This window comes from Cucurbita pepo, chromosome 20, assembly GCF_057944985.1.
Source record: "Cucurbita pepo subsp. pepo isolate OVF chromosome 20, ASM5794498v1, whole genome shotgun sequence".
Lineage (NCBI taxonomy): Eukaryota > Viridiplantae > Streptophyta > Magnoliopsida > Cucurbitales > Cucurbitaceae > Cucurbita > Cucurbita pepo.
The window spans coordinates 976,702-1,003,212 of NC_141817.1; the positions used below are offsets into that span (position 1 = coordinate 976,702).

Here is a 26,511-nt window from a genome sequence, read left to right on the forward strand (position 1 = left end):
TCATACCATTGTGGAGAGTCGTGTTCGTCTAACATGGTATCAGAGCCATGCCCTAAATTTAGTCGTACCAATAGATTGGTAAATCCTCAAACATTGAACAAAGAACTCCAAAAGAAAAAGGAGTCAAGCCTCTCGAAGGCAGTAAAAAATGACTAAGACTCCAAAGGAGTCGAGTTTTGATTAAGGGGAGGCGCATTTTGTTCAAGCGGAGATGTTAGATGATGAAAGTCGACAATATCATACCATTGTGGAGAGTCGTGTTTGTCTAACGATATCAACTTTTTAGAAATATTTTTAAATGGGTGATTTATCCTTCTAAAATGGAAATGTATAAAAAATATATATCTTAAATTTTTTGAAAACTAATAAAATAGTTTTTAAAATTTTGTTGGTGGTTTTAATTAAAAAAATGTTTTTTGTTTTAATATCTTTTAAAATTAAAGGCATTATAAGGAAATTAGAAACATAATGATTAATTATTGACTTTTTGTATAAAAGGAAATAACTATATATTAATTTATCTCGTGAAATTTTAAAAAGATTTATGTCTTTTCACGTTCAGTATTCGACAGACTTTTGTCGTGTTTCGAAAATCATTGTTGTTTTGAAATTTGTTACTCCAAGCAGCATCAACCATAAGGCTTGCTGAATGCCATAGACGCATTGCTCATATTTCATACATTATTTTAATTATTGTATTTTTTAAAAATATTTTTAATAAATGACTTACATATTAATCCATTAAATTTACATTAAACTGATACTCTGTCTTGGTTTATTTATAATTTTATTTTTATGATAAAATATGGATATAATTTGTTTTGTACAAAATAATTTAATTAAAAAAATGGATAATATTTCTGATTTAGTTGGGCCCGGGTCGGTTTTACGAGTTGAATTGGGCCCGTGTTATTATCCGATTTAGTTGGGCCTGGGTCGGTTTTATGAGTTCAATTGGGCCTGTGTACATTTTGCCTCTTCCATTTCCTTCTTAGGCTTTCAGTTCATAAGCTCCGAATAGTTCGATCTCGCGGGCAATATTCTTCGTAGCCATGGAAGCTCCAGCAGAAGAGGAGTTGCCACCTGAAGAGCAAAAGCCTAAAACCTCCCTCTTCCCGCTCCCGTTCGTCGCTAACAATCCCCAGAGTCAGATAAGTCCGCCCAATTCAAGCGTTCCTCAGTGGCTTTGCAACTCCAGCTTCACCACTGACCTATCCGTCATCAACGATGCTCTTTCATCTCAAAACAATGTATATCCCTCCCTCTCCACCGATGGCGACCAGGAAGAGGCTGTGGAAGATGAAGGAGGTCCAAGTGTTAGACCTGAGGTGCAGAAGTCATCTCGATCATACGAATTGCTGGAATCTTCTGCTTCGGACGACGGCTCCGAGCATGAGAAGAGGAAAAAGAGGAAGAAGAAGAAGAGGAGGAGGCGAAATGAATATGAAGAAAAAAAGGGATTCGGCGAGTATGGTTCGAGAAAGTCCGATGTTCGGGCTTGGGCCGATGCCGATGGTAGACCTTCCAAGGATTATTACTTCGATTCTAATGGAGACCGGGATAACTTAGCATTCGGGTCTCTTTACAGGTATTTATGCTGGCTTAATTTAATTCTTTCAATCCAACTCTCTAGGTAGTTTCAGAGAAGATGTGGAAGATGAGTTTGAATGTAGTTGAATGCACTTGTTCAGAAATTTGAAAAGACATGCCGATAATTTAATCAGACAGAGTAGAATTCACCTAAGACGTACATGTTGTTCTAATGGCTTACCACTATTTTCATTTTTCTCTTAAATCAACTGCGTGGAAGTTCAATCAATCTCCAGAACTTGTTTAATGAAATCATTTGGTTCGTTCAGTAAATCTAATTCATATGCCCAAAGAAAATCATGAATATAATTAGTTATTTATTTTATTTATCTAAAGGCAATAAGATAACCTCGACATTATGCACAAAAAGAAAAAGAAGGGCAATCCCAAAAAAGAAAAAGAAGGGCAATCCCCGCGTTAATGATATGCTGAAAATTGTAACCCACAATCCCACAAGAATTCAGTACCTCTTTACTCGTTAGTACTTAAGTATCTGTAGGAAGCGGCAGAATTAAATTTGAATTTCAATTTAGAGGGAACAGCATTTTGTTTGGAACTATTGCCGAGACGTGTAGAATAAGTTTTTCCAATTTTTTTTCCACGGAAGATGAGCAGCCAGAACTGATTGCTTCAAATTTGAATTTTAAGTTCACTATGTTTTTATTACAATACAGGATGGATGTTGCACGCTACAGACCGCTCAACCATGGGGAAAGACCTGGACTAAATTTTAATGGATTTTCTCAGTGGAATAAAAGTAGTTCTGCCTTAGACAAAGATGCTGATGCTGAAGTGTTGGATAGTAAATTGAAATCAGGTGGACGCTATTGGTCTGCAAAGAATGCAGCAATAGAGCGACATAAGAACTTCAAACGTGTACGTATTGGTTTTTCTAGAAAAACTCCAGACAAATTATTGGATGATTTCATTCCTTTTTCGGATTCTCAAACATCAAATAATATTGAGGAATCTTGGGAGGATGAAGTGCTGCGTAAAACGCGGGAGTTTAACAAATTGACTAGGGAGCATCCTCATGACGAGAAGGCTTGGTTAGCTTTTGCTGAATTTCAAGACAAAGTTGCAGCTATGCAACCTCAGAAAGGTGCTCGCTTGCAAACTCTAGAGAAAAAAATTAGCATATTAGAGAAGGCTGCTGAGCTTAACCCAGAAAATGAGGAATTATTGCTATACCTTTTAAAGAATTACCAGAAAAGAGATACTATTGATGTGTTGATTAGTAGATGGGAAAAGATACTGATGCAGAATTCTGGGAGTTATAAGTTGTGGAGAGAGTTTTTGCATCTCATTCAAGGGGAGTTCTCTAGATTCAAGGTTTCAGACATGAGACAAATGTATGCACATGCAATCCAAGCTCTATCTGCTGCATGCAACCAGCACATTAGGCAGGTTCTCAAGTCAAATGACTATTTCTTCTCGGGGCATCACCTTTTTATATTCCTCTTTGTTTTATTTAACTGTTTGAAGTTTTCCCCCCCAAATACTATGCTATTGGGGTAGATCTTGCTCTTTATTGGTAGATTTCGTTAACTAATTTCATACCATCAACGAAATTGTTTCCTTTACAAGAAAAAAAATAAAATAAAGGTATATATCATTAGCCATATTTTTATATTACGTATGATGCACATAATTTTATTTGAAATTGTACATGAGGGGTCATCATTGCTTTGGAGGCATTTTATTTTCAATTTGCTGGTTTTATAGGGAACATGACTCGGTCTGTTGTGCTGTTACTTCTTGTTATACTTAATTTCTGTACTTAGAATTCCAAATAGTTGCTTTTACTACATTTGACTTCCTAGATATAATGAACCATGCATCTTAGGAGACTAAGAGTACCTCTTTACCATTTGATTTTTTATGTGACGAAGTTGGCTTATTGCCCTTGTTATGCCCACCATTCATTCAACCATTATTGTTACCGGAGACTGTGTCAATTTCTTATTAAATGCAAGTTGCTTGACGGGTGTGGTTTATAAAGATGTATATGTGTGTTGTTATACAAGCTTTACTCTTTTTTAGGTGGACTTCACTTGCTTGTTGCCGTAATATTTTCCTTTTCCCAAGTTCTGAAATCGTGTTTATAAACCTGTTTGTTTTGAATTTAAATAAACCCTTTTATCATTTATACATGGATAACTTAAATTTTATTTTCTGTATTTTTATTATGTTTCTGTACGATGCAGGCCAATCAAACTGCCAAACCTTCAGTGGAGCATGATCTCATTCAGCTAGAACTTGGTCTGGTTGATATTTTTCTGAGTTTGTGCCGATTTGAGTGGCAGGCTGGGTATCAGGAGTTGGCTACTGCTTTATTTCAGGCTGAAATTGAATTTAGCTTGTTTTGCCCTGCTTTGCATTTAAACGATCGAAGTAAACAAAGATTATTTGAACACTTTTGGAACACTAATGCTGAAAGAGTCGGTGAGGAAGGTGCCATCGGTTGGTCTACATGGCTAGAAAAAGAGGAGGAAAATAGGCAAAAGGTTATGAGAGAGGAGGAGGCCTTAGAGGCTGATGAAAAGGGTGGCTGGACTGGTTGGTCTGATCCAGCACCAAAAGAGAAGAAAAATAATGATGACGCAGAAACTACGGCAGAAGTGGGTGTAGCAGCAGAGGAGGCTATGGAGCAAGATGTGGAAGAAGAAGACACTGAAAGAGAAGATAGCACGGAAGCATTGCTCAAAATTCTTGGAATTAACGCTGATGCAGGGGTCGACGAGGAGGTTAAGGACACCTCAACCTGGGCTAGATGGTCAAAAGAAGAGTCATTAAGAGACTGTGAACAATGGATGCCTATCCGGGAAAAATCTGGTACCCTCCAGCTGCCTGCACACATCATTAAATTCTAACTCGACTCTTTTGGTTCACATTTATTCTGACATGTACGCTGAAAAGTCATTGATTTACCATGAATCTTCACATTGTTCTGAATATTAAATATGATTGAACTGCTTGAATCTGTTTTCTAATTAATTAATTTTATGTTTGTATTTATTTGAATTCATACTGTGAAACAGCAGATGTTATTCATGATGAAGGGATGCCTGATGGAGAAACAAATGAACAACTTCAAAGAGTTATATTATATGAAGATGTCAAGGAGTACCTGTTTTCATTGATTTCAAGTGAAGCCCGTTTATCCTTGATATATCAGCTAATTGAATTCTTTAGTGGAAAAATATATTCAAGGTATATACTCTTCTTGTGTAGAATCTTATTTACAGTCATTTTTCAGTTTGAAAACCAGTCGCATTATTCATTTATATAGCATGTAATCTACTTTTACTTGAACATGTGAGTGGCATCGGTGAAGTCTTTGTGGCGAGTGAACTAGTATCTTTCATGTAATATGTTGTCTGTCGTCTGAACATTATGCTAATATGTTGGCATGGACTCCCTACAAACTTATGTGCAATGAAAGAGCTTCTTGAAAAAAGAAATGGTCTTATGGGTGAACAATGGAAGAGTTGGATTGAGGCTTAGTTTCTAAGATTCTACCAAGACGAAAGGCAACACGGAAACCAAATTTTTGTTTTAATTTTGAAGTCTTGTAATGTAAGTTATTACTATGAGTTTTAATTTTCAAGTCATAGGTTTCACCTTCCTTTATTCCTCACCCCCTTCAACCTATGACTTGCCCTTTTGCGGTGACATAACATCTACTATCCTGGACTTGGGATTTGGGGAGGGTCTAATAGTTAAGAACTTCAGAAAGGCCTTGAGTGAAATATTACGCATTTGTTTGGTTGAAAATGGTGGAAATGTTAAGCTTATGGTTTCTGGAGTGACTGCTATGGATGTCTGTCAATTACAATTTTCTGATGAGACTATAATTTCAAAATGGTTGGCATGGTTTTACTCATAAGTATCTTTCTGGTGTTAGTACGACCGTCATTACTGAGATATTTATTTAGCACAAACGTTTTATTGCTGCTAACTCTTGTCTTCAGTGATCTTCATGTCTGGTTTCTTTTCAGAGGGCAAGTCCTTTTGTATTTTTGGTTGACAGACTATTGACATTTTTTTTTCTCTCCATCAGGGTGGCTTCAAATAGTTCAAGTTGGATGGAGAGAATCCTTAGTTTAGAGGTGTTGCCAGACGATATATTACATCATCTGAGAAGTGTTCACGATGTTCTTAATAAAAGGCAAAGCAGCTCAAGTAGCTTCACTTTGGAGGTCCTTGTGGGAGGTTCTGATAACCTAACTCAGATGTCTGACATGATGAAGTTTCTTCGCAATGTTATATTACTTTGTTTAACAGCTTTCCCACGTAATTTCATATTGGAAGAAGCTGCTTTAATTGCTGAAGAGTTATTTGTTACAAAAATGAATTCTTGTAGCTCCTCAGTTACTCCCTGCCGTTCCTTAGCAAAGAATCTCTTGAAAAGTGATCGTCAGGTGATCTATTTTCTATTCACTATCAATATGCATGCTTTTTTGAGGATTGAATGTCTAGGTCTACCACGTATGTTTTGATGTCAATGAGGGACTTTATAGTTAACCGGGGAAAAAAATAGTAGTGATAGTTCTGACAGAAGGTTGTTGGGTTCTAAGCGGAGCAAAAGCTTTCAAACTTTTGTGGAATAAGATATTGCTATCAGTATTTTTATTTATTAAGAAGTTTTAAGCAAAATGGAATAGAAATCAACTGCATGAAACAACTCCATTGGGACTGCATCTTCAACATTTCAAACTTACGAGTTAGGTAGTTACCTCCTTTCCAATTGAGGCTATTCTCCCCGTATTGACCTTAAATTATCTTAATTTAAAGTCTGAACTAGATTATAATTTAGTGACAATATCGTTATATCATTTAGTAGTGATGTTTTTTTTTTGTTGTGCATTGATGCTTCGTTCCTGATCATACGAGGGTGGTGCCTAAAGTGCTTTTGTGGATAATTGCCTTTGTTTTTTATTGTAATTCAAAATGCCTTTGTTCATGAAGCATAGAAATAATTGCACCTTCGGTATTCTAGAAAAATGGATACACGTTCTTTATGTAATGGGGGTCTATATCCTCATTTCATACTATTAGCACTGTATAATTCTATAACTGAAATAATCATGTCTGATATTATTGGTATTATCATGTGATAATTATAGGACATGTTACTTTGTGGAGTCTATGCACGAAGAGAGGCAACACATGGAAATATCGATCATGCTAGAAAAGTATTTGACATGTCATTGGCATCTGTGGAAAGCCTTCCCGTGGTATGTTACCGTATCCCTAAATGTAACTCTTGTCTGGGCCAAAGTATGATGCTAGTCCTTAAAAAAGAAAAAACAACTTCAATTACACCATTTTTGGGTTAATTTTTCTACCAAGGAAAAAGGAACTGTCCAAACGATGGAATGTCCGGGCACTTTGACTTCTCTTGCTAGCTTTTCTTGAAGGGCCTTGTTCTAATAGGAGACTGGGTCTTGATTCCTTTGATATCTTGACTTGCAGCTCCATGTTGAAACTCCCTCGTTTATCTTTGACCTATTTGTCTACCGATGGCATGTGTGTTGGGTGTATAATATGTACGATATGTTTCTTGAAACGAACTTCTTTTTCTAGTCAAATTTGGCATTTTGGATGTTAAACTATAATAGTTGTAACTGAGTTTTGAGGTGCATGCTCTATGAGTGGATGGTATTTAATTTCAACTGCTGTGATTGCTGAAGCAGGATCAGAAGTCCAATGCTCCTCTCTTGTATTTCTGGTATGCTGAATTGGAGCTTGCGAAGGATCCTCACAATGGTCATGATTCTGTAAATCGTGCTGTTCACATTTTATCTTGCCTAGGAAGTGGTGATTCTTACAGTCCATTTAAATGTCAACCATCAAGTTTGCAACTGCTGAGAGCGCACCAAGGTTTTAAAGAAAAAATCAGGGCAGTACGATCTACGTGGCTCCATGGAGTTATAGATGACTCGTCTGTGGCTCTCATATCCTCTGCAGCTTTGTTTGAGGAGTTGACCACTGGATACAATGCCGGTCTTGAGGTTTTAGATCAGGCTTTCAACATGGTACTTCCAGGTTATTTACCAATTCTGTTCTCTCTCTCTCTCTCTCTCTGTCTGGTTCAAATATGTTTCCTCCTTCCTCCCCGGGTATATTCTATAGAAAAAAAAAAAGATTACTTATTTAGCACTGGCAAAAGATTTGGATACCCTATAGAAATTTCTTGTATTTTATTGTAGGGGAAACCTCCACTTGTGTAAGTATGGCCCTAGACATAAAGAGCTAGCGTTAGGCAAGTAATATGAGCTTATTGCCTCCCAGCATCAGATCATTGTATATGGGAGTGATAGCTTTCGGAACTAGAAGTGGTAAATTGTCAATAGTAGTGGGAAGGCGAATCAAATATTGAATATTTTCTGGCTCTATGTTCTGAAGAAAGTTTAGAGGACTATATTTTCTCACATTCTTTGATTTGCAACCCCTTCATGCACAGCTATAATCTTTTAACGACACAGATTTGTCCTATTTCCGAGAAGGAAGATTGTTTTCCCATTCGTTCTTCAACATATATATATATATATATATATATATATATATATATATATATAAGCTAGGACAGAATTTTTCCGCTTGAATTTTATTTGTTTTGTTGATTATTCGTTACTTACTATTGTTATTGATGTGCAGAAAGAAGAAAACAGAGCTATCAACTAGAATGTTTGTTCAACTACTATGTGAAGATGCTTCTGAGACATCATAAGCAATTAAGCCAACTAAAAGTCCGGGAGTCAATTTCTCAGGGATTGCAGTTCTATCCATTAAATCCTGAACTTTATACTGCTTTTCTGGAGATTAGCTACATTTATTCGGTACCCAGTAAACTGCGATGGACCTTTGATGACTACTGTCAGAAGTAAGATGATCTTTCTTGTGCTATCTCTCACATTGCTAATCACATTTTGGTGTTTAATTTCCCCTACATGGCCAGGCTGTGATATAAATTCACAGTCGAGTTTTAATTGGATCCATATTTGGCATCGATTAACTATAGTAATAACCTTCCTTGCATGTTTATGACCATGATAGATGCACTCATTTCAGATGATATCGCTTTCGTTACTTGATCTATTTGACAGTGGTTTTTCGGACTAAAATCCTTTCTGAATCCGACGCTTTATCTTTTGATATAGTATATTGTTGTTGATCTTTTTTTTTTTCCTGTTTAATTGTGAGAATTACACATACATTTGGGGTCCCTAGGCTTGACAAATTTGCATGTAATACTCTCAGGCAACCTTCTCTGATCCTTTGGATTTTTGCATTATCCTTTGAGATGGGTTATGCGGGTTCTCCTCATAGAATACGTAGGCTGTTTGAAAAGGCATTGGAAAATGACAATTTGCGTCATTCTGTTCTTCTCTGGCGCTGCTACATTTCATATGAGCTGAACACAGCATGCGATCCTTCTTCAGCCAAGCGAGTTTTCTTCCGAGCCATCCATTCCTGCCCATGGTACGACCCGATTTCTTGTTATTTACACCAATTAAAGTATCATTCTGGCTCCAGTTCCTTCTGTTTTTTTAGGTCCTTCAGATAAACAGCAACCACTCTGTCTAACCGTTTTATGTTCTGAAGGTCAAAAAAGCTGTGGCTTGACGGTTTCATCAAACTGAACTCTATTTTGAGCGCGAAAGAGCTTTCGGATCTCCAAGAAGTTATGCGCGACAAAGAGCTCAATCTACGGACTGATATCTATGAGATTCTCTTGCAAGAAGAACTCATATCTTGAACTGTCTTCGACGACATATTTCTGCGCTTTTTCGTGGCTCAATTGTGTCGTCACCATGTTCTCTTCTCGCTCCTCCTAAAGTGATGGAACTTAGAAAGGTCTAAAAACGTTATACCAGAAGTCGCTTCATGTTTCCCTCCCGATATAGGTAACGTTGGTCAAAGGGGGTGATCGTTGTAAGTTGTACATTGGGCAAAAGGATTTAGAATAGGTTGGGTTCAATTTGAGCTGTTACTTGTATGTTTGTACCAAGTTAATTTCAGGTGAGTTGAAATATTTGAGTTGGTTTGTAATTTAAAAAAAAAAAAAACAGCAATCTACTAATTAAAAAGATATTTCAAGCCATTTATTTCCCAAGTAAAATTATTAGTTCAAAATTATTAATTTTCTTAAAAATAGAAGTTGCACTCAGATAAAAAATAAAATTTTGATATAATGTCACACCAAAATAATTTAATTTTATTATTCATATAACACTAAAATAAAATTATAAATAATTTTTATTTTATATTAAGAATTAGATTTATGTTTATCTGGATTGGAGTATCTTTTGATAGGCGACAACTCGTGTTTTGTATTTTTATTTATTTATTTTTTGTTAACCAATAGTGAAATTATTAATATATATATATTTATGGATTTTCCACTACATGAAGTGAGGCTAAATCACAACCGTTGGATCAGCCTTTTAAATAACATCGTCTTCGTCGCGCCCTAGTATATTAAGCATTAGCGCCGTCCCAGAGTGAAGCTATCTTCCTCTGCTTCAACGAAGCTCTCGACTTAAAAATCTCAAATAATCTTCAAGGTAACTCTTCCTTCCAATTTAGCTTCATTTCTCTTCGCTTTCTCGATTCTCCGTGGTTCTTACTATTTTCGTATAGTTCGGCTTTCTCTTTCACGATGATTTTCTTTTGCCGAGGGCTCTACTGTGGCGTAGTTTCATGTTCTAGCTTTGGAGCCGGATTTTGTTTTTACTTCTCTTGAGGTGTTCATCGATTTGATATGTATTTATCTTGAAACTGATCGTCATTGTTTTCTCTCTTTTTTTTTTTGTATGTTAAACATGCTATGTTTTCGGATTTCTTGATAGCTTCACAGATCGTGATTAAATCTCTACTATCTGTAATTGCGTTCTTTGATTGTAAGCTCAGAAGTTGACGAAAGAACAGCCTAGGTTAGACGATTAGTGGAGTCGTAGTTACTGTACTGAGCAGGAGCTTACTTTCACGAATATTTTACTTTTTTCTGAAAACTTTGGCGGCTTCTCTTAGAGAATCTCACTCTTATATTCTCTTCGACGATCATGATAAGATGATGAATGGATATTTGTTGTTGTTGAAATAACTTTTTGAGGATATTTGTTGCTGTTGAAATAACTTTTTGGATAAGCTAAGCCTCGATAATGTTTTTTAGTGTTGCCTTTCTTTCAGAGATTGTAATTGTTAAATGATGTTTCGGATATGGTTTTCCATTTGAAAAATGTGGACAAGATCCGTGTATGCGTTTATCTGCTTTACCTCTCTTTTCTTCGTGGACGCATCTATTCTTCTTAATTGCTCTAATAATACAAGTCCGAATCCTTAATCACTTACCAAGACTTCATTTCTCACAACATTTATCCTTCTCGTTTCCTATTAAAAACGAAAAACTCATAAATCTTATCCTTCTCGTTTCATATTAAAAACAAAAAAACTCATAAATCTCATCTTTGTTCTTATGTTGTGCAGATGGATCATGCGAAGCTCCAGAAGATGGCTGGTGCAGTGCGCACTGGTGGAAAAGGTAGCGTGAGAAGGTTGGTTGCCTTTTTATCTATTGAAAGTTCAAAGTGCGTAAGAAGAGTCAGTTGTTTATTGCTTGATTTATTTAATAAGAAATCATAAATTAATTCAACCGGAAAATGGAACTCTTACAAATCTTACCTAGTTGTTCTTGATTATAGTTTATTTGTTGATAGATAATTTAATTGAACCATAATATCATCCAAATAAGGTGGTTTGGTCTGAGAGGTTAAGTTAACGCAATATCTAGTACTCTGTTCCCACGTCCACTTCTGCTTTCTTCAGTTATCTTATCCATCGTGCTATTAATTTTGATTGGCTTCTTTCTTATAATCAGAGGCGTTTTCTCTAGCTAGCAGTTAATTTTTAATTTCTGATTTGCAGTTCATGGTTTACGATTGACGAAACACACACACACACACACACACACACACACATTATTATAAAATTCAGCTGACTAATGGATGAATAAACAAACATAAATTCCATGCTTGTTTGAGTATTGCATCTTTTAGTTACGCAAGTTGTCATCTCTCGACATTTTCTCATGCTTCTTTAACAAAATGACGTTGATAATTTTCTTTATGTATTTTGTCAATTAAAGGAAGAAGAAAGCTGTTCACAAGACAACTACCACAGATGATAAACGGCTTCAAAGTACCTTGAAGAGAATAGGAGTTAATGCTATTCCTGCAATTGAGGAAGTTAACATCTTCAAGGATGATGTAGTTATTCAGTTTGTTAATCCGAAAGGTAAAGCCACTTAACTATCCTTGACTTCTTACCATCGATATCTTGATATGTAACTCATATTTTGCTGTTTCTCGTTCTCTATTTCAGTTCAGGCTTCTATTGCCGCAAACACATGGGTTGTTAGTGGTTCTCCTCAAACGAAAAGTACGTCTCTTACCACCTTTTGAATATAATGAAACATACAACTGACCTTGTGTTCTAAATTGTAGTTATCTAAAACTGAAATAATTTTTTCCATTCAAATTTGGTCGTATAATTTTTAAAACAAAAGAATAGTCCTAAAAATGAAAACGACATAGTAGAGTTGTCTGCAGAATATGCTGTTTTTAAGGTAACTTTTAGTTTCCAATTGCGGGATCAATAGTGGTTTTTATTTCAATTACTACGTTGTGTTCAAACCGTTTTTAAATCAGTGATGAATATTTTTTTTATTGAAGTATTTTTAAGGTGCCGTTTGGAAATGCTATAAAAAACCGCTCAATTTTTTATTACAAAATTTTATTCTTTAATGAGGAATACCAATCTGTCCAGTGAAATATTTAAAATTGTTTTAAAAATGAGTTATTCCTACTTCTTGGAGTACCTGTTAATTGTGTACGAACCTTCAAGTATTTTTAGGAATTAAATATGATGTGGATCACAAAAAAAGTGGCTATAAGTGAACACTGCAACTTACGTCCAACCGTTTGAAAGTAGTTTTTTCCGGCATAGTTTCATCTAACAGTTTGAAGAAGCTGTTCTATTTGTGCCAAGTAGGCTTTACAAATTTTCAGATAGCTCTCCGTAGAAAAATTCAAACTACTCCCCGTTTTTTTTTTAACGTGCTGTTGACCTGTTATAATGTGGCAAAATTTTACTAAGGGTTCTCAGGGATTAGGATTACGTTTTCAAAGATTTAATGCAAAACAACATGCTGCCCTTGGCTTGTAATTTGAAATACGTCCAAATTCGAATGCTTCGTGTCATTGTGTCCAGCATACGAATATCTCTGAGACTAGATCGACTTTTTTAGTGCTAAAAAGTGTTTTTAAACGCTTAAAAGAGTCCAATCCAAACAAGTTGGAGTTTCAAAATATGTTGTTAAATAAAGATTTTGGCTAAAAGCTATCGTTTTAAATCGGGGGCAAATAGTTTAGTTTGATACTGAAAAGTCTGGGATGATAGTTCACCTTTGCTAAATTATGCCATTATTTTTTATATTTATACTTGGATTGGAATATTGACAATTGTAACTTCTGATCTGATGACTCGTATTTTAAAATTATGCCATTACTTTTTATATTTACTTCAATGAGACCTTGTTTATTTCTGGAATAGATGTGTTCTTACCGCAAGCAAGTCTTGGGATAAAAAATTCTGTAGCGTCTTGCTTATGCAAGATGTTACTCGAGGTCCCTCGCTTACACTGGCACCTTTTGTTTATTTCTGATTGTGAAGCCTTTCTATTAACACTGCCCAGGATGCTTGTTGTGATCTTTAGCCATCTCTTGTTAATATCTATCACGGTTTAAACACATCATGTATTACTAATGATGCCTGTCTAATATTTTGATTTCTTCTCAGAATTGCAGGATATTCTCCCTGGAATTATTAACCAATTGGGTAAGTACTACGCTTGGATTTTGGTGTTTGCTGCGGAGTTGCAATTTTAACTACGGCGCTAAGAATACGACTTGTTTGCATGTAAATATTTCCAGGGCCCGATAATTTGGACAATCTGAGGAAGTTGGCTGAGCAGTTCCAGAAGCAAGCACCTGGAGAAGCCGCAGCAGCAGCAGCAGCAGCAGCAGCCAATGCAGAGGATGATGACGACGACGACGTACCCGACCTTGTCGAAGGACAAACCTTCGAAGCTGCTGCAGAAGAGAGTAAAGCCTCCTAGATAGGAGCTCTCTCTCAGATGATTTTATTTAGCCTTTTTCTTTTTACATATTTTTAATGTTGGGAAGAGTTCATTTTTCTCCTTGTATTTCTTTTTGTTAATCTTTGTTGCCCATGGCATTTTTCTACTCACCCCTGCCCCCACGTAACCCCCAGATGCATGAATTTTCGGTTGCTGCCCCCTTTCAACCACCTTAATTCATGTGGAGAATGCTTTTCTTATTTAGGTACGGAATTAATGGCTACCACCCCGCCTCCTTACCTAAAGAAAAAAATTTGGGGATTTAAACTTTAGCCAACTTTGTATTCGAATATGTTAAGGTGTATGCTTATTAAATAGTCCTTTACCCTCTTTTTTCTCTTCTTGTACTGTTGACTTGTTAAGTTTTAGGAATACTAGCTGTATTATTTAGATTTTGATGAATTCCAATGGCCAAGAAATTAAAAAGTGTATTGAAACATGAATGTCATTGCGTGGTGATGTTGAGTATGTGATTTTGTTATTTTTTCCTAGTTGTCCTTCGCTAACAAACAAGCTACAAACCCCCTATCCACGATGTTCGGATTACAGGAAAGAATGGCGGGTAAATAACGCTAGGCGATTTTACCGGTTACTTTCGAAATAATCATGGGAGAGGAGAGAAAATAGGTATAAATTTTTAAGTAATCTGCCTCGGGGGATCGAATGTGGCCCCACATCTTCCCCAAGTCCTAAAGTCAAGAACTGAGAAAGTGTAAAAGAGCTAACGACACTAATGAAATTTCATTTTGTTTGGTCATATGTCTAAAAATAACTTCTAAAGATATCTAAAAGCATTTAAAGAGATTTTTTAGAATGCATTTAATCATGATAACAAAACCGTTTATAATACTAAGTGGAAAAAGAAAAACTCAAAGACATTCTACAAACTCAAGATTATCTGAACTGGAATGTCTCCGTGGAGCAAAAATAATGTTATTCTAAATAACTTGGCCAAATGGAACAAGGATCATGAATATGATGATTCTTAATCAAAGAAATCTAAATAAAACGTAAAAATAAATTTATTTCTTTCGAATCTTAAAGTACGAAGACTGGTGTTTTATAGAAGAAACAAACCTTGCGGACAAGATATGCTTCTTCCAAATTTAACCATCACAAATGGATAATTTATCAAGAAGCTAGGTGTGTAAAATTCACCTGTCCTGCATCCATGAATTTTATTAAGAGTTAGAATTAAGACTTAGTTAGATGACTATTGAATTTTTTAAAATTAAAGTTATAAGCACTAGTTTTGTATCATGTTTTATTAGTGTTTTAAAAAACCGAATCAAGTTTTGAAAACTAAAAAGAAATATTATTGAAAATTTTATTTCTGTTTTTAAAATTTGATTAAGGATTCAAGTGTTTTTCAAAAACATGTAAAAATTACCGTATAGGAAACGATAGAAAAAACAAGCATAAATTTAAAAACAGAAAACAAAAAATGAAACATCAAGATTATTTTTAAGCAAGCAAGAACTTGAAAAACTTCTAGTGTGGGTACTTACAATCGAAAGTTGCCCAACGATCTGGAACTACGCTAGGGAAGTCCTGTTTTGCATCTTGGAGATATATGAAGAGATCTGGGGATCCATTTGTATTTTTTGTGGATGTATCAATTCCTTTCACAGATGAAGGCCCTCTTGGAGGAGCTAAAATAATCATATGGTTCTTCATATCTAAAGAATTCTGCATGAGAAATATGCACCACCATGATTAAACACTTGAAACTATAGCCTTCTTATTTCTCAAGATAAGGCAAGCATGGTAGTTCAGTCGAATTATAATTTTTAAAAAATAGCTAATTTAACAAGATCTGGCAGAATGCCGCAGAAACATAATTCTCCACCCACTTCATTTATTCCCTTCGAACTTCCAGGTCTTCTTGGTCTTCTTGGTAAGGTATGCATACCAGTGAAACTCTAACGACCCAGATTCACCGCTAGCAGATATTGTCCTCTTTGGGCTTTCCCTTTCGGGCTTCCCCTCAAGGCTTTAAAATGCGTTTGCTAGGGTAAGATTTCCACACCCTTATAAATGGTGGTTTGTTCTCCTCCCCAACTAACGTGGAACATCAAAGAAACAAATATGGACATTAAACAAACAAATATGGGCACTTAATGAGAAAAATAAAAACTTCCCTCCTTGACAAATAACCATAATGCTTTGGGTCAAGGGGTAGAATCAGCGAGAAAAATTTACAGAATCGACAGTTCTCCAATCAAGACAACCACAGAAAGACTGGCATAGAGGGATGTTGCATGCATAAAAAATGAGTTAAGTTCACTGAACTCCTAATCCCCAACCATGCATTCGAAGAAAGAAAAGTAAAATTCAAACTCCGTTTGTTTGTCCGTTCATTTTCCAAGTGAACAGGATTTCTAATAAAATAATGCGAAAATGAAAGACGCTACAACTTATCTTGTCAAACTTGGAAGAATATTTATTCAATAACTTAATAAACTAGGGTGCCTGAAAAAATGTCGGAACATCATATATTCTAACGTATTGTGTGATCTTTTAAAGGTGTCACAATCAGGTGTTAAGACTTGTTTCACGGTTACTATTTGTTTAAATTCTTAAAAAATAGACCATTGACTACTTTTATTCTGCTATTTTGTAATTCCCTCCTCAATTCATGGAGATATATGTACATGATCGTAATTTAATGGAAACTTGAATCTCTCTAAAGAGTCAAACCCTGTCGTTTCCACATCAATTTTATACCAGGCAGAAAAATCCCACTTAAAGGAAAACAAGAATATAGTGGATTATGCAACAGGATTATAGATGAACTTACCCCGCGTGATTTTGCTACTGGAGGAGTTGTTTTCGTCACGTGCTTTGTGAGAATCTCTTCATCAAGAGAGAAGTTCCTCATCTTCTTTGAAATAGAGCTTTTGGGTTCAGTTTCAATCGAATCACAATAAATACTTCTCATTCCACCTAATTGTGGAGTTGGGTGTGTCTTGTTCTTTGAAACCCACCTTTTCTCTTCGTACCTGAAAGTTCCTCAACAAAGTTAGATAGAATAGAAAAGAACAAGAGATTGAAAAAAACATATCCATATTTCTTTAAATCGTGTTCTAAATTTAAGCAAAGCATTTACTTGGCACGAATGAACATTTGATTCCCTCTGTTATCAACATTTGGTGGTAGTTCTGCTTCCCAGTAACAATTCGATCTCTCATTTCCCATAGCTACAACAAATATAATGACAATCAGCCTCAAGTAGTTGATTAAAAGGACATTAATTTGCTGGCAATAAAATCTCTGAACGGGGATTTTCCTTTGGGGATTAAGTATCCACCCAATTGGGTAGTAAATTTGATTGAAAGTAGTCTGTTGTGAAGTTCCTAACTTAATTTTTCTTACTGAAACGAAAATTTTAACACATGCCAAATGTTCTTACACTGCATAAAAGCAACCTGTTCTGGTAGCCACGTATCAAGAGTAGTAGACCGTACCTATCACAAAAATGAAAATTTCCAAGTGTAAGGATGGTAGAAACCACCGAATGAAGAAAAGAACAAAAAAAAAAAAAAAAAAAAAAAAAAGAGATCCAACATAACGAGGTTTTAGAAAATATTGAATGTTGAACATTAGTTAACTCAAAATTCAATTAAACAACATTTAACAGCAAATGCAAGCACATATGCATGAGGTAATGCAAAAGGCTAACTGTATACATAATTCCTTTGGTCCACAACTTTGGTTTGTGTCCAATATTGTTGAACATTACCACTATTTCAACCTAAGGATTACAGAACAAGATAAACAACTACTTGACAGATCTATTCAGTTTATTGCCAGATGACTTGGACCTTCCAAAGTAGTTTGCAGGTAATAACAATGATTATTGGATCATTGGAACTAGATAACAAATTTACATTAAAACCTAGCGGATTAGCAACATGTGTATCAGACAAGTTTCTTGAAGCGTATTAATTAATTTTTTATTTCGTCGTTGATATGGACAGATACTAAGGGTAAGCACAAGTTCAAATAATATGAAACTCATGAGCCAATTTGTCCTCAGTTCCATTAAGTCTCTCACCATATTTGGAATCTCCAATGAAACTAAGGTGCAAGGAGATTTCCTCTAAACAACCACCAAAAAATCTTAAATAGGGTGGTTACAAGTCTTGCTTCCAAAAATACTGGGACACTTCGATGATAGAAATTAATACATGCAAGCTGGCAAGTTTCAGGCTCTATGAATTCCTTTTACGTTGTTTAAATGTAAGATCATTTTGAAGTTCACGCTTGTTATGAAGATCTCTTCAAACTACAAGAAATTGTTCAAGCCAAACAGGAAAGTTCGAAGTAAAGATCTACCAGTTGTCAGAAAACCACTACGCAGAAGGAACTTATATAGGAAGCAAAAAACATTTTTCTACATATGGTAGGAAAAAAAGTGAGGGAAACCTTTGAAATATGTACTCCAAGACTCCGATGAATACCCGAGCATTGCATGCATATAAAAATTCCAAGGTTCACACTTGCCCATCGTGGAGCCCTGTGCATCATATAGCAAAAAAGTACATCAAGTATACAATATTAAAGTACATGTTGAACTCATATCAATTAAGAAAAGTTATATCAAAGCACACATTCTCTTAGAAATCCATTTCCAAAACCTCGTTTTAGTGGCAATCATTAGCCAACATTGAGCATGATTAAATTACAACAATTTAAAATGCTTGTTTTAATTTCACGCTAAACCTGAAACATATCTACTAGTTTGCCACCGCATAAAATTTTAGACAATGGAAAAGTTCTGTCTTAAAATGTCTTTACCCTATTGTATCTTATTCATCAGAAAGTAATATATAGTTGCATATTTTTCTCCTGCTCTATATTATTACCATGTCCAGACTTTTCACCAACCATTATTGTGCACTGCCTAAGATGACTCAAATCGAAACCAGTCATCCAATGATTGCCTTAGAACTACAAACTCTGAACCAAAGTCCTATCCATCTTAATAACTTAGCAGCCTTGTTTCAGAGCAGCCTAGGGAAGAGAAACATATACAGTATAGTTATTCACCCAACTGAAACCTTATAGAGCATCAGGGTCAGATATTTCGTTGCTGGTTTAAATTTCAATTAAATATCAAATAGAGAATTATTTAACAGTCCTGAAAGTCACAAAACTAACATTCAAAAAAAGTCTAAGAGCATTGAACATTCAAAGGGATGCAGTTTGACCAAGATACTGCCAAAAAGTCGAAGTTCACATTCAGTGGTTAAATATATATTAACATGATATGAAACTAAGGCGTTGATTACGCATAAAAACGAGACGATAGCCATTTCTTTTTTTGTGTAATCAAAGGACAACAAAAAGATTCTCTGAAGAGCTGCAGAAACAGAGAAGATATTCAGAGAGGAACGAGAATAATTAATGTAGGGCGAAAATATTGCATGCTCCAAGTAGAAATGGCTGATCAGAAGCTTACGAACAGGAACTACATCCGTAACAGTTTAGAATTACAGAAAGAACGTTTCATATTTAAAAATTAATAACAATAATCGTTTAAATGTATACTTGCTCCGGCAGTCGGCACATTCCCTGTTTTCTGGAAGCTTGAGAAGGCCTTCTAGAATCTGTATAAACAAGCATTTAACGCGCACAAAAGTGATCTTAAGTTAAACAATGTAGTACAATAATCCTCTACGCGGCTAAAACCAAGAAGTCGAGATGAAAATAAAATTCGCATGAAACTAATAGATCAGCAACTGAAATTCATCTCCCGACGGTGTAGGATTTCGATGCGAAATAAACAAACATTTAACGCGACGAACAGTTTCGTTAATACCGCGTAATTCAATCACAGTTTTTAGCTAGTTTGATTGTGCTAGCAGTTCGAATCAGTTTTGATGAAATGAAAGAAAATTCAACAGTTAATCATAGCATTTCTAAACACAAACATTACATTGCTCCAAACCTACAATGATATTTCTTAGCGGCTAGGACGCATAACAGCTACGTTTCTCCTTCTCGAACAACTCGATGGAGAAGAAACGATGTTCGATCATTTTCAAACAAACGCAATAGAAATAGACAGATAGAGATGGAAAAGAAACCTTAGTATGTTTGGCTTCGAGCTCCTTAGAGACGGAGGCCTTCTCGTTCATGTTTGGACTCGGATTTGACGGTCCGCTACGATACGACGATCGATTCACTGCAGTTTCTGAGGAAGTCGCCTTCGCCTCTGGTGTCTCCGAACAGAGAATTATCGGGAACGGCGATGAAGAGGCAAGAAAAAGAGTTCTGTAATGATTGGCTCCACAGATTGTGAGGGAAACGGTTGGAAATCCTCAAATAATGCGAAAGGAAAATGGCAGCGTTCATATTCGAGGCTTCGCCACCTGTTCTTAATCTTAACCTTCCTATTAATGTAGCTGGCGGGAAACTAAAAGTGAGGATCAGTTTCCCCTTTAACTCATAAAATTATATTTATATGAAACTGCCAGGTAAGGCCTCAGGCTGCCGCTCATCCCTTCACTCCGCGTGTTCTCCAACTTCATTTGCTCTGTAGGCGGGGCCATCATATTCAGTTCCACCATAATCCTTCTCTTTTATTATCAATTTTTTTCTTTTAATATTCCTTTTATTTATTTATTTATTTTATTTTATTGAATTACACCTTTATTCTTTCTTAAATTTAAAAAATTTAAATTTTATTCCACAAATATATTAATTGGTTATTCAATAATATGTTGTGTAACTCCCACATCCTTATGACTTGTACTTTCCTTCCCCGGAGGACTTTAAAACACTTCTAAAGGTTTTCACACCCTTATAAATGTGTGATTTGTTCTCTTCCTCTCTGGGAAGGTTTTCACACCCTTATAAATGTGTGATTTGTTCTCCTCCCCCATCAATGTGGGACATCTGTTCATTTCTCCAATTGATGTGGGACCTATCACCAAATCTACCCCCTTTGTGGCCAGCATTCTCAGTGGCACACCGCCTCTTGTCTACCCGCTTCGGGGAATAGCGAGCATTCTCAGTGGCACACCGCCTCTTGTCTACCCGCTTCGGGGAATAGCGAGAAGGCTGGGCACATCGTTCGGTGTCTGGTTTTGATACTATTTGCAACGCCCTAGATCCACCGCTAGCAGATATTGTCCTCTTTAGCCTTTCCTTTTCGGACTTCTCCTCAAGACTTTAAAACGCGTCTGTCTAGTAGGGGAAGGTTTCCACACCTTTATAAAACGTTATTTGTTCTTCTCTCTGTCTAACGTGCGACATCATGTTGTGCCTTTTTTAATAACGGGAGACTTCAAGTGGTAGGAAATTGATGTGTTTGAGCGCAGAATGATATGCGTGAAAGGAATGGGGAAAGCACATGGTGCATTTCAGTAATATGATGACGGGCATTACAAGGCATACCAAAGGACCTAATTAACGGAGTTCTGATAACGTAAAGAGGGTGGCATAATCATCTCCTTCCCATTTGGCGTACACTGTGGCAGGTATGGAATCAAGGGAGGTTTCAGTGATGATGAATGAAAGTATTCTATTCCACATGTGCTACCCATGGAATTTGGCCCCTTTTCAAGATCACCTTGCACATTAGTTAATTCCCGACCCTCACATGAACCCGTATTTAGATCCTTACTCGATGTTTTTACATCATAATAGAGGATGTAACGAATTTTCAATATGATAAAATTATTTGTCGATGAATTTTTTGACACTCTATTCTAATAAATGTGCCAAATCATATGAATGATGCTCTTTGAGGAAGAAAAAAAAATTGTAATCGCCTAAACCTACAACTGGTAGATATTGTATGTTTTTGCTAGTTACGTATCAGTATGAGATCTCAAAATCCACTCAGATATTTGTCCACTTTCCCCAAGAGGCCTCATACCAATGGAGATCATTCCCTAACCAACACCTCCCCTCGACGCCTCCCTTTAATCAAGGTCCGACTCTTTTTTCTTTTGGAGTCCTTTGTTCGACATTTAAGGATTTACCAATTTATTGGCACAACTAAGTTCAAGGCATGACTCTGATACCATATTAGACGAACACGACTCTCCATAATGATATGATATTGTCCACTTTGAGCATATACTCTAGTGACCTTGCTTTGGCCTTCCCCAAAAGGCTTCATAAAAATGGAGCTACTATTCTTTGTTTATAAACCCGTGATTATTCCTTAAATTAGTAATTTCATTATTCAACAAAGAATTCTTTAGAGTCATTGGGCCTGACGAAATTTGTTGATGACTGTAGCAGGAATCTGATACACACGCTCTTCTTGCTAGCATTGAGTTCCACCCCAGGTGGCTCCGTCGCAATATCCATCCTGAATTCGCTGGACTCCACCGCCAGCTCAACGGTGGAAGCTAAATAATGATGCTATTTGGATCAAATAACTTGGCCGTGGTGGACTTCGTTGGCGTCTTCGCAACTGGGATAGAGATATTCTTTGGGCTGGACAGAACGATATTCATCAAACCTGGCCCATCTTTTTTTTTTTTGGGAAGACGGTGGAATTTTGGAAAGGTTAATATTTTGTATCAAAAATATATTTCAATTTTAAAATTTTTTACCTACTATGCACATAAAATTTAAAAAATAGAACAACTTTTACTTTTACAAGAAAAAAATTTACAAAAAGTTTATGAATACTGTTGAGATATAATGTTGATGGTAAAACTTGGTCGTAATTATTCTTTATCTAACTGCTATAAATCATTTCTCTATTATTTCTCATTTATCTCTTATTGAATACTTTCTTAAATCTCCACTTATTATTTTATCTCTAAATTATAAATTTTTTTTATTATTTTTTTTAAAAGGGTTTAGGTTATTAATATTATTTTTTAGAACGTGTATATTAATGAAAAATATATTTTTAAGATAAAAGAATTTAAAGGTAATAATATTGAAAGATCAGGTTATTTTTTAACATTAGAAAAAATAAAGAAGCTAATATATAGAAATTTTAAAATACTTTTGAAATAAAATTTATTTTAAATTTAAAGATATTAATTTTTTTAAAAAGGACATAAAATTAGAGAGTTTTTTTTTTTTTTTTTTTTTTTTTTTTTTTTTTTAAATTAATTAATTTAGAATATATTTAAATGCGTAGAAACAATTAATTATTACCCAATTTCCTCGCGAAAAAGAATTTTGTAAAAAGGAAAATAGAATCTGCTAATCTCTGCCTCCGGTCTTCCTCGCTTCCTTCTCCGCATCACTCGCGCTCGAATTTCATTGCACCTTTCTCCATCTCTCCTTCTTCTTCTCCTATCGCCAGAGCTTGAGAAAAAATCTACAATCTCAGGTTTCAGTTTTTATCGGAATGTCTTCGTCCGGCGGTAACTATGGCGACGGAGCTGGCGGTGGCGCCGCCTCGCATGGCCCTCAGCTCTTCTTCTGCTATACGTGCAATCGTACGGTAACCATTACTCCCTCATCATCCTCCGATCTTTTGTGCCCCAACTGCAACGATAGCTTCGTTGAAGAAATGGATAGTCCAAACCCTAACCCTAGCCCTGTTCCCAATCCTTTCCTCTCCTTCACATCCGAGGCATTTCCGCCGTTCAGCTCCGGTGGCGGTGGAAATGGCGGTGGAAATGGAGGTTTCCCGATTATATTCTCCACGACATCATCATCCGGTGGCATTGGCGGTGGCGGTTCTATGATGAATGATCTATCGGCGCTATTGGGAGGCGGTTCTCATCGGTCGACGTCCTTGCAAGACCCTGACGGTTTTAGTCCCTTGCTCTTCCTCCAGAACTATCTTCAAAGCGCTAATGTTCAATTGGTAATCCAGAACGCATCGGGAGAGGCGTTTCATCCCTCTTCCAATTTCAATCTTGGAGATTACTTCTTCGGCCCCGGCCTCGAGCAGTTGATTCAACAACTTGCTGAAAACGATCCGAACCGTTATGGAACCCCTCCCGCTTCAAAGTCGTCGATTGAGGCACTTCCAAATATCAAAATTACGGAGGAATTGTTGGCCTCAGATTCTTCCCAGTGCGCTGTTTGTAAGGATACGTTTGAGCTCAACGAGGAGGCGAAACAGATGCCTTGCAAACACATATATCACGCAGATTGTATCATTCCATGGCTGGAATTGCATAATTCTTGTCCGGTATGTCGATATGAATTGCCCACAGATGATCCCGATTACGAGCAAAGGAATCGTGGGACTTCAACTCCTAATCGAAGTCAAAGCGAAAGTCAACCCTTTGGTGATTCTTCTATCCGTGGGGAAAATGTTGGTGGAAGCGATCCTAATTCCGACGAGAATTCACCGAGTCAACAGGAGCGGAGGGTTAGGAGGATCGCATTTCCTTGGCCATTCAGAGGTTTTGGTTCGGCCGCTGAGACTAGTAACAGCGGAGGTGGCAACAATAGTGGAAATAGCGACGAACCTAGCTCCAGAAATAGGGGAAATCAGAGCTCTTCAGAACCCATGCAGGAAGATCTTGATTGATGATTACTGGTATTACAACTCAATTTATTTTCTTCCCTTTTGAAATGTTATCAATCTAGTTTGTACAAACGTTGATATAATTCTTGTTGATTTCAGTTTTAATTCATTTGAACAATTTTGTGGTCCACTCTCTGAACATTTACTTGGGATGGATTAACCCAACATGTGCAATACCGTTACTCCTGCCTGCTCTTGCCAAGTTATCTGAACTTGATACTGATTATTCTTTAATGCCCCTTAATTAAAATACATCCACGGAGTGTTTATTAGTCCTCCGTTTGATTTCTATCGGCCTTTAAGATAAGACATGTTTGGTTAAGCATCTTAAACATTTATCTTCAATATCCATTATTGTCAGTAAGGACCTTTACTATGTCTACATATTGCTGAATGCTCAATTTGTTGGGTCTGTGAATCTATTTTCTGGCCTAGCAGACATTTAGTAATATGAGCTCACTAAATATTTCAAAATTTAGAGCACTCTTCTCTCCATTTCCCTCCCTCGAATTCTTCCTTTGTTTTAAGGAGCCTTTCTTCTCCCTAATCGCTGGTTGTGAAACATGAGTTAAATTAGTCAAATTATTAGTGAACAAGGAAAAAGACACTTTCTCTTTGTCCTTCGACATCTATGTAGAGCTTAAAGATCTTAACCGTTGCCTGATTTTGTGTCTTTAGGTATTTGAATGGTACTACGAAATGAGAGTCATCCACAAATCACCATGTCCATGCCTTGGCAATATTTATGTGTGATAAGATTTGAAGAATGAAATCAGATACAATAAGAGCAGGACTTTGAATGAATTTGGAGTTGTATTAGATATGGACCTCTGGGTATTTGTATCTCAATCCTTTATTGACTATTTTGCAATAAACTTTTCATTAATTTTTCCATGGAGAGAGCTAACATAATTTTTTTTTTTTTTTTGTAATTTATCCTATGAGCTTGGTTAAATTTCCCTCATTGTCTTATGCGTTTGACAAATAATTTATATTGCTTTATGAATCTTGAACTCATTTTTCTCCAGCTGCACGTTTCCCTACCTGAAAACATCAAAAAAGTTTTATGCTTATGTTGCCTGTATGTGAAGTAACTATGGAAAATAGCAATCGACCCTTTTTCTTTTAATCTCGTTTAGGTAGGATGGAGTTCAGATACTATATAAATAGGCTCAAAAGTACCTCCTGGGTCGCAGCTGAATATTTGTTTTAAAACTTTTTTAGGAATTGACAATTTTAATGTAGTCTTTTATATTTACACACATTCATAAGGTGAGAAACTTCACCCTGTTTAATGCCATGCTCAGATTCTTGTTATGATTTGTAGCCTAGCTGTTATCAGGCAGTCTTATCTTTGGTGTTGCTAATAATGCTTCTCATCTTCGTTCACATAAAAAAAAAAAAAAAAAAAAAAAAAAAGAATAAAAACAAGACTTTTCTTTATCAGTGTCCTGAAATTTGGTGAGAGCATGTGCTTAATCTTTGAACTGTTTGTCAGTCAATGAACGTGTTCAATTGATTTTCTGAACAGAACTGTACCCCCACCCCCAGCTTCTCTATTCCTTGGTTTGATTTCGATATTGCTGGCATGAGGAACCTCAATGGTTCGGAAGGCCGTTGGTTTCAGTCGAAGTTGATAATCTCCGTGAGAAATTTCTGCATATGCACTTTTACACAAGTCCTAACTACCAAATATTAGAAGGTTAAATGGTAGTTTTTCCTTTTGGTTTAGACGTTTTTTTTACTTGTTTCGATTTGGAGTTTCTAGATTTTATGGTAAATGTAAATTGTTTGTCTGATGCAGTGATTTCATAAATTCTGTACAACTAAATGTCTTCCTTTCATTCTTTTGCAGGTGTTGCAAGTGATTTGAAGCTGGAACCATTACTGAATATAGAAAACATCCTTGTATGTTAATTATTCGAGTTTTTCGATTTTTGAAATTTGACTATAATAATCCATAGGTAAAGGTCCTTCGATCTTCTATTTCCATTTCAGAGCTCAGAATTCTTTGTAGTTTAAGGAAGTTATGTGCATTATTTTGTTTGCGAAGGTCTGTAATACTTTGGCTTCTCCGGGAACCATTTCATGTATTGAAATGTTGTCTGCCTCACATGTGGCTGTTCTGCACTTGCCTTTGTTGGTTTAGTTTACATTGAAAAGTGATTTCATACTGTTCATTTGTTTATCAATCAACTCATCTCTCCCTCCCCCTCAGGACATCCTCGTCGCTCATCGAGCTGAGGAA

At 36.1% G+C, this 26,511-nt stretch overlaps 4 protein-coding genes across 13 annotated transcripts; 3 read left to right on the forward strand and 1 right to left on the reverse strand.

Moving 5' to 3' along the window:
• The first annotated feature begins 1,006 nt into the window (after window positions 1-1,006).
• On the forward strand, window positions 1,007-9,700 carry LOC111782758 (uncharacterized). 4 transcript variants are annotated; one of them, XM_023663561.2, is made up of 10 exons: window positions 1,007-1,588; window positions 2,265-2,997; window positions 3,798-4,425; window positions 4,635-4,803; window positions 5,654-6,014; window positions 6,720-6,830; window positions 7,287-7,641; window positions 8,254-8,479; window positions 8,857-9,078; window positions 9,202-9,700. In XM_023663561.2, the coding sequence occupies exons 1-10, from the start codon at window positions 1,053-1,055 to the stop codon at window positions 9,353-9,355; spliced, it is 3,495 nt and encodes a 1,164-aa protein (XP_023519329.1). In that variant the 5' UTR covers window positions 1,007-1,052; the 3' UTR covers window positions 9,356-9,700. The 4 variants fall into 4 exon arrangements, with proteins under 4 accessions (XP_023519329.1, XP_023519327.1, XP_086976686.1 ...); XM_023663559.2 differs by having other exon boundaries at window positions 1,008-1,588; window positions 4,632-4,803; XM_087120560.1 differs by having other exon boundaries at window positions 1,008-1,588; window positions 7,290-7,641.
• A 312-nt stretch (window positions 9,701-10,012) lies between these two features.
• LOC111782759 (nascent polypeptide-associated complex subunit beta) lies at window positions 10,013-14,125 on the forward strand. 2 transcript variants are annotated; one of them, XM_023663562.2, is made up of 6 exons: window positions 10,013-10,163; window positions 11,086-11,153; window positions 11,744-11,892; window positions 11,980-12,036; window positions 13,456-13,494; window positions 13,590-14,125. In XM_023663562.2, exons 2-6 carry the CDS (start codon window positions 11,086-11,088, stop codon window positions 13,772-13,774), a joined length of 498 nt encoding a protein of 165 aa, XP_023519330.1. In that variant the 5' UTR covers window positions 10,013-10,163; the 3' UTR covers window positions 13,775-14,125. The 2 variants fall into 2 exon arrangements, with proteins under 2 accessions (XP_023519330.1, XP_086976687.1); XM_087120561.1 differs by lacking the exon at window positions 10,013-10,163 and adding an exon at window positions 10,261-10,343.
• A 587-nt stretch (window positions 14,126-14,712) lies between these two features.
• On the reverse strand, window positions 14,713-20,325 carry AGD15 (ARF-GAP domain 15). 2 transcript variants are annotated; one of them, XM_023664366.2, is made up of 8 exons: window positions 19,888-20,316; window positions 19,349-19,407; window positions 18,224-18,314; window positions 17,208-17,262; window positions 16,905-16,995; window positions 16,596-16,797; window positions 15,304-15,484; window positions 14,713-14,958 (listed from the first exon to the last, which is right to left on the reverse strand). In XM_023664366.2, coding segments are annotated over exons 1-8 (732 nt in total). In that variant the 5' UTR covers window positions 19,939-20,316; the 3' UTR covers window positions 14,713-14,956. The 2 variants fall into 2 exon arrangements, with proteins under 2 accessions (XP_023520134.1, XP_086976530.1); XM_087120404.1 differs by lacking the exons at window positions 14,713-14,958; window positions 15,304-15,484 and adding an exon at window positions 15,496-15,856 and having other exon boundaries at window positions 19,888-20,325.
• Window positions 20,326-22,934: 2,609 nt separating this feature from the next.
• On the forward strand, window positions 22,935-26,393 carry LOC111783172 (E3 ubiquitin-protein ligase RING1-like). 5 transcript variants are annotated; one of them, XR_002813305.2, is made up of 4 exons: window positions 22,935-24,275; window positions 24,942-25,097; window positions 25,795-25,973; window positions 26,119-26,393. XR_002813305.2 is itself a non-coding variant. In XM_023664071.2 (2 exons), the coding sequence occupies exon 1, from the start codon at window positions 23,127-23,129 to the stop codon at window positions 24,264-24,266; it is 1,140 nt and encodes a 379-aa protein (XP_023519839.1). In that variant the 5' UTR covers window positions 22,935-23,126; the 3' UTR covers window positions 24,267-24,275; window positions 26,119-26,393. The 5 variants fall into 5 exon arrangements, 1 of the variants encoding a protein (XP_023519839.1); XR_002813303.2 differs by having other exon boundaries at window positions 25,795-25,965; XR_002813304.2 differs by lacking the exon at window positions 25,795-25,973.
• Window positions 26,394-26,511: the final 118 nt, after the last annotated feature.

Excerpts from the sequence above, each read along its gene's own strand:
- LOC111782758 (XM_023663559.2), top strand. The coding sequence starts at position 1,053 with ATGGAAGCTCCAGCAGAAGAGGAGTTGCCACCTGAAGAGCAAAAGCCT. Across the intron at positions 8,480-8,856 it reads TTTGATGACTACTGTCAGAA|GCAACCTTCTCTGATCCTTT; the intron begins GTAAGATGATCT and ends TAATACTCTCAG. Across the intron at positions 9,079-9,201 it reads GCCATCCATTCCTGCCCATG|GTCAAAAAAGCTGTGGCTTG; the intron begins GTACGACCCGAT and ends TATGTTCTGAAG.
- LOC111782759 (XM_023663562.2), top strand. The coding sequence starts at position 11,086 with ATGGATCATGCGAAGCTCCAGAAGATGGCTGGTGCAGTGCGCACTGGT. Across the intron at positions 11,154-11,743 it reads GGAAAAGGTAGCGTGAGAAG|GAAGAAGAAAGCTGTTCACA; the intron begins GTTGGTTGCCTT and ends TGTCAATTAAAG. Across the intron at positions 12,037-13,455 it reads TGGTTCTCCTCAAACGAAAA|AATTGCAGGATATTCTCCCT; the intron begins GTACGTCTCTTA and ends ATTTCTTCTCAG.
- AGD15 (XM_023664366.2), bottom strand. The coding sequence starts at position 19,938 with ATGAACGAGAAGGCCTCCGTCTCTAAGGAGCTCGAAGCCAAACATACT. Across the intron at positions 16,996-17,207 it reads ACAGGTTGCTTTTATGCAGT|CTATGGGAAATGAGAGATCG; the intron begins GTAAGAACATTT and ends TATTTGTTGTAG. Across the intron at positions 16,798-16,904 it reads CAAATGTTCATTCGTGCCAA|GTACGAAGAGAAAAGGTGGG; the intron begins GTAAATGCTTTG and ends AGGAACTTTCAG.
- LOC111783172 (XM_023664071.2), top strand. The coding sequence starts at position 23,127 with ATGTCTTCGTCCGGCGGTAACTATGGCGACGGAGCTGGCGGTGGCGCC.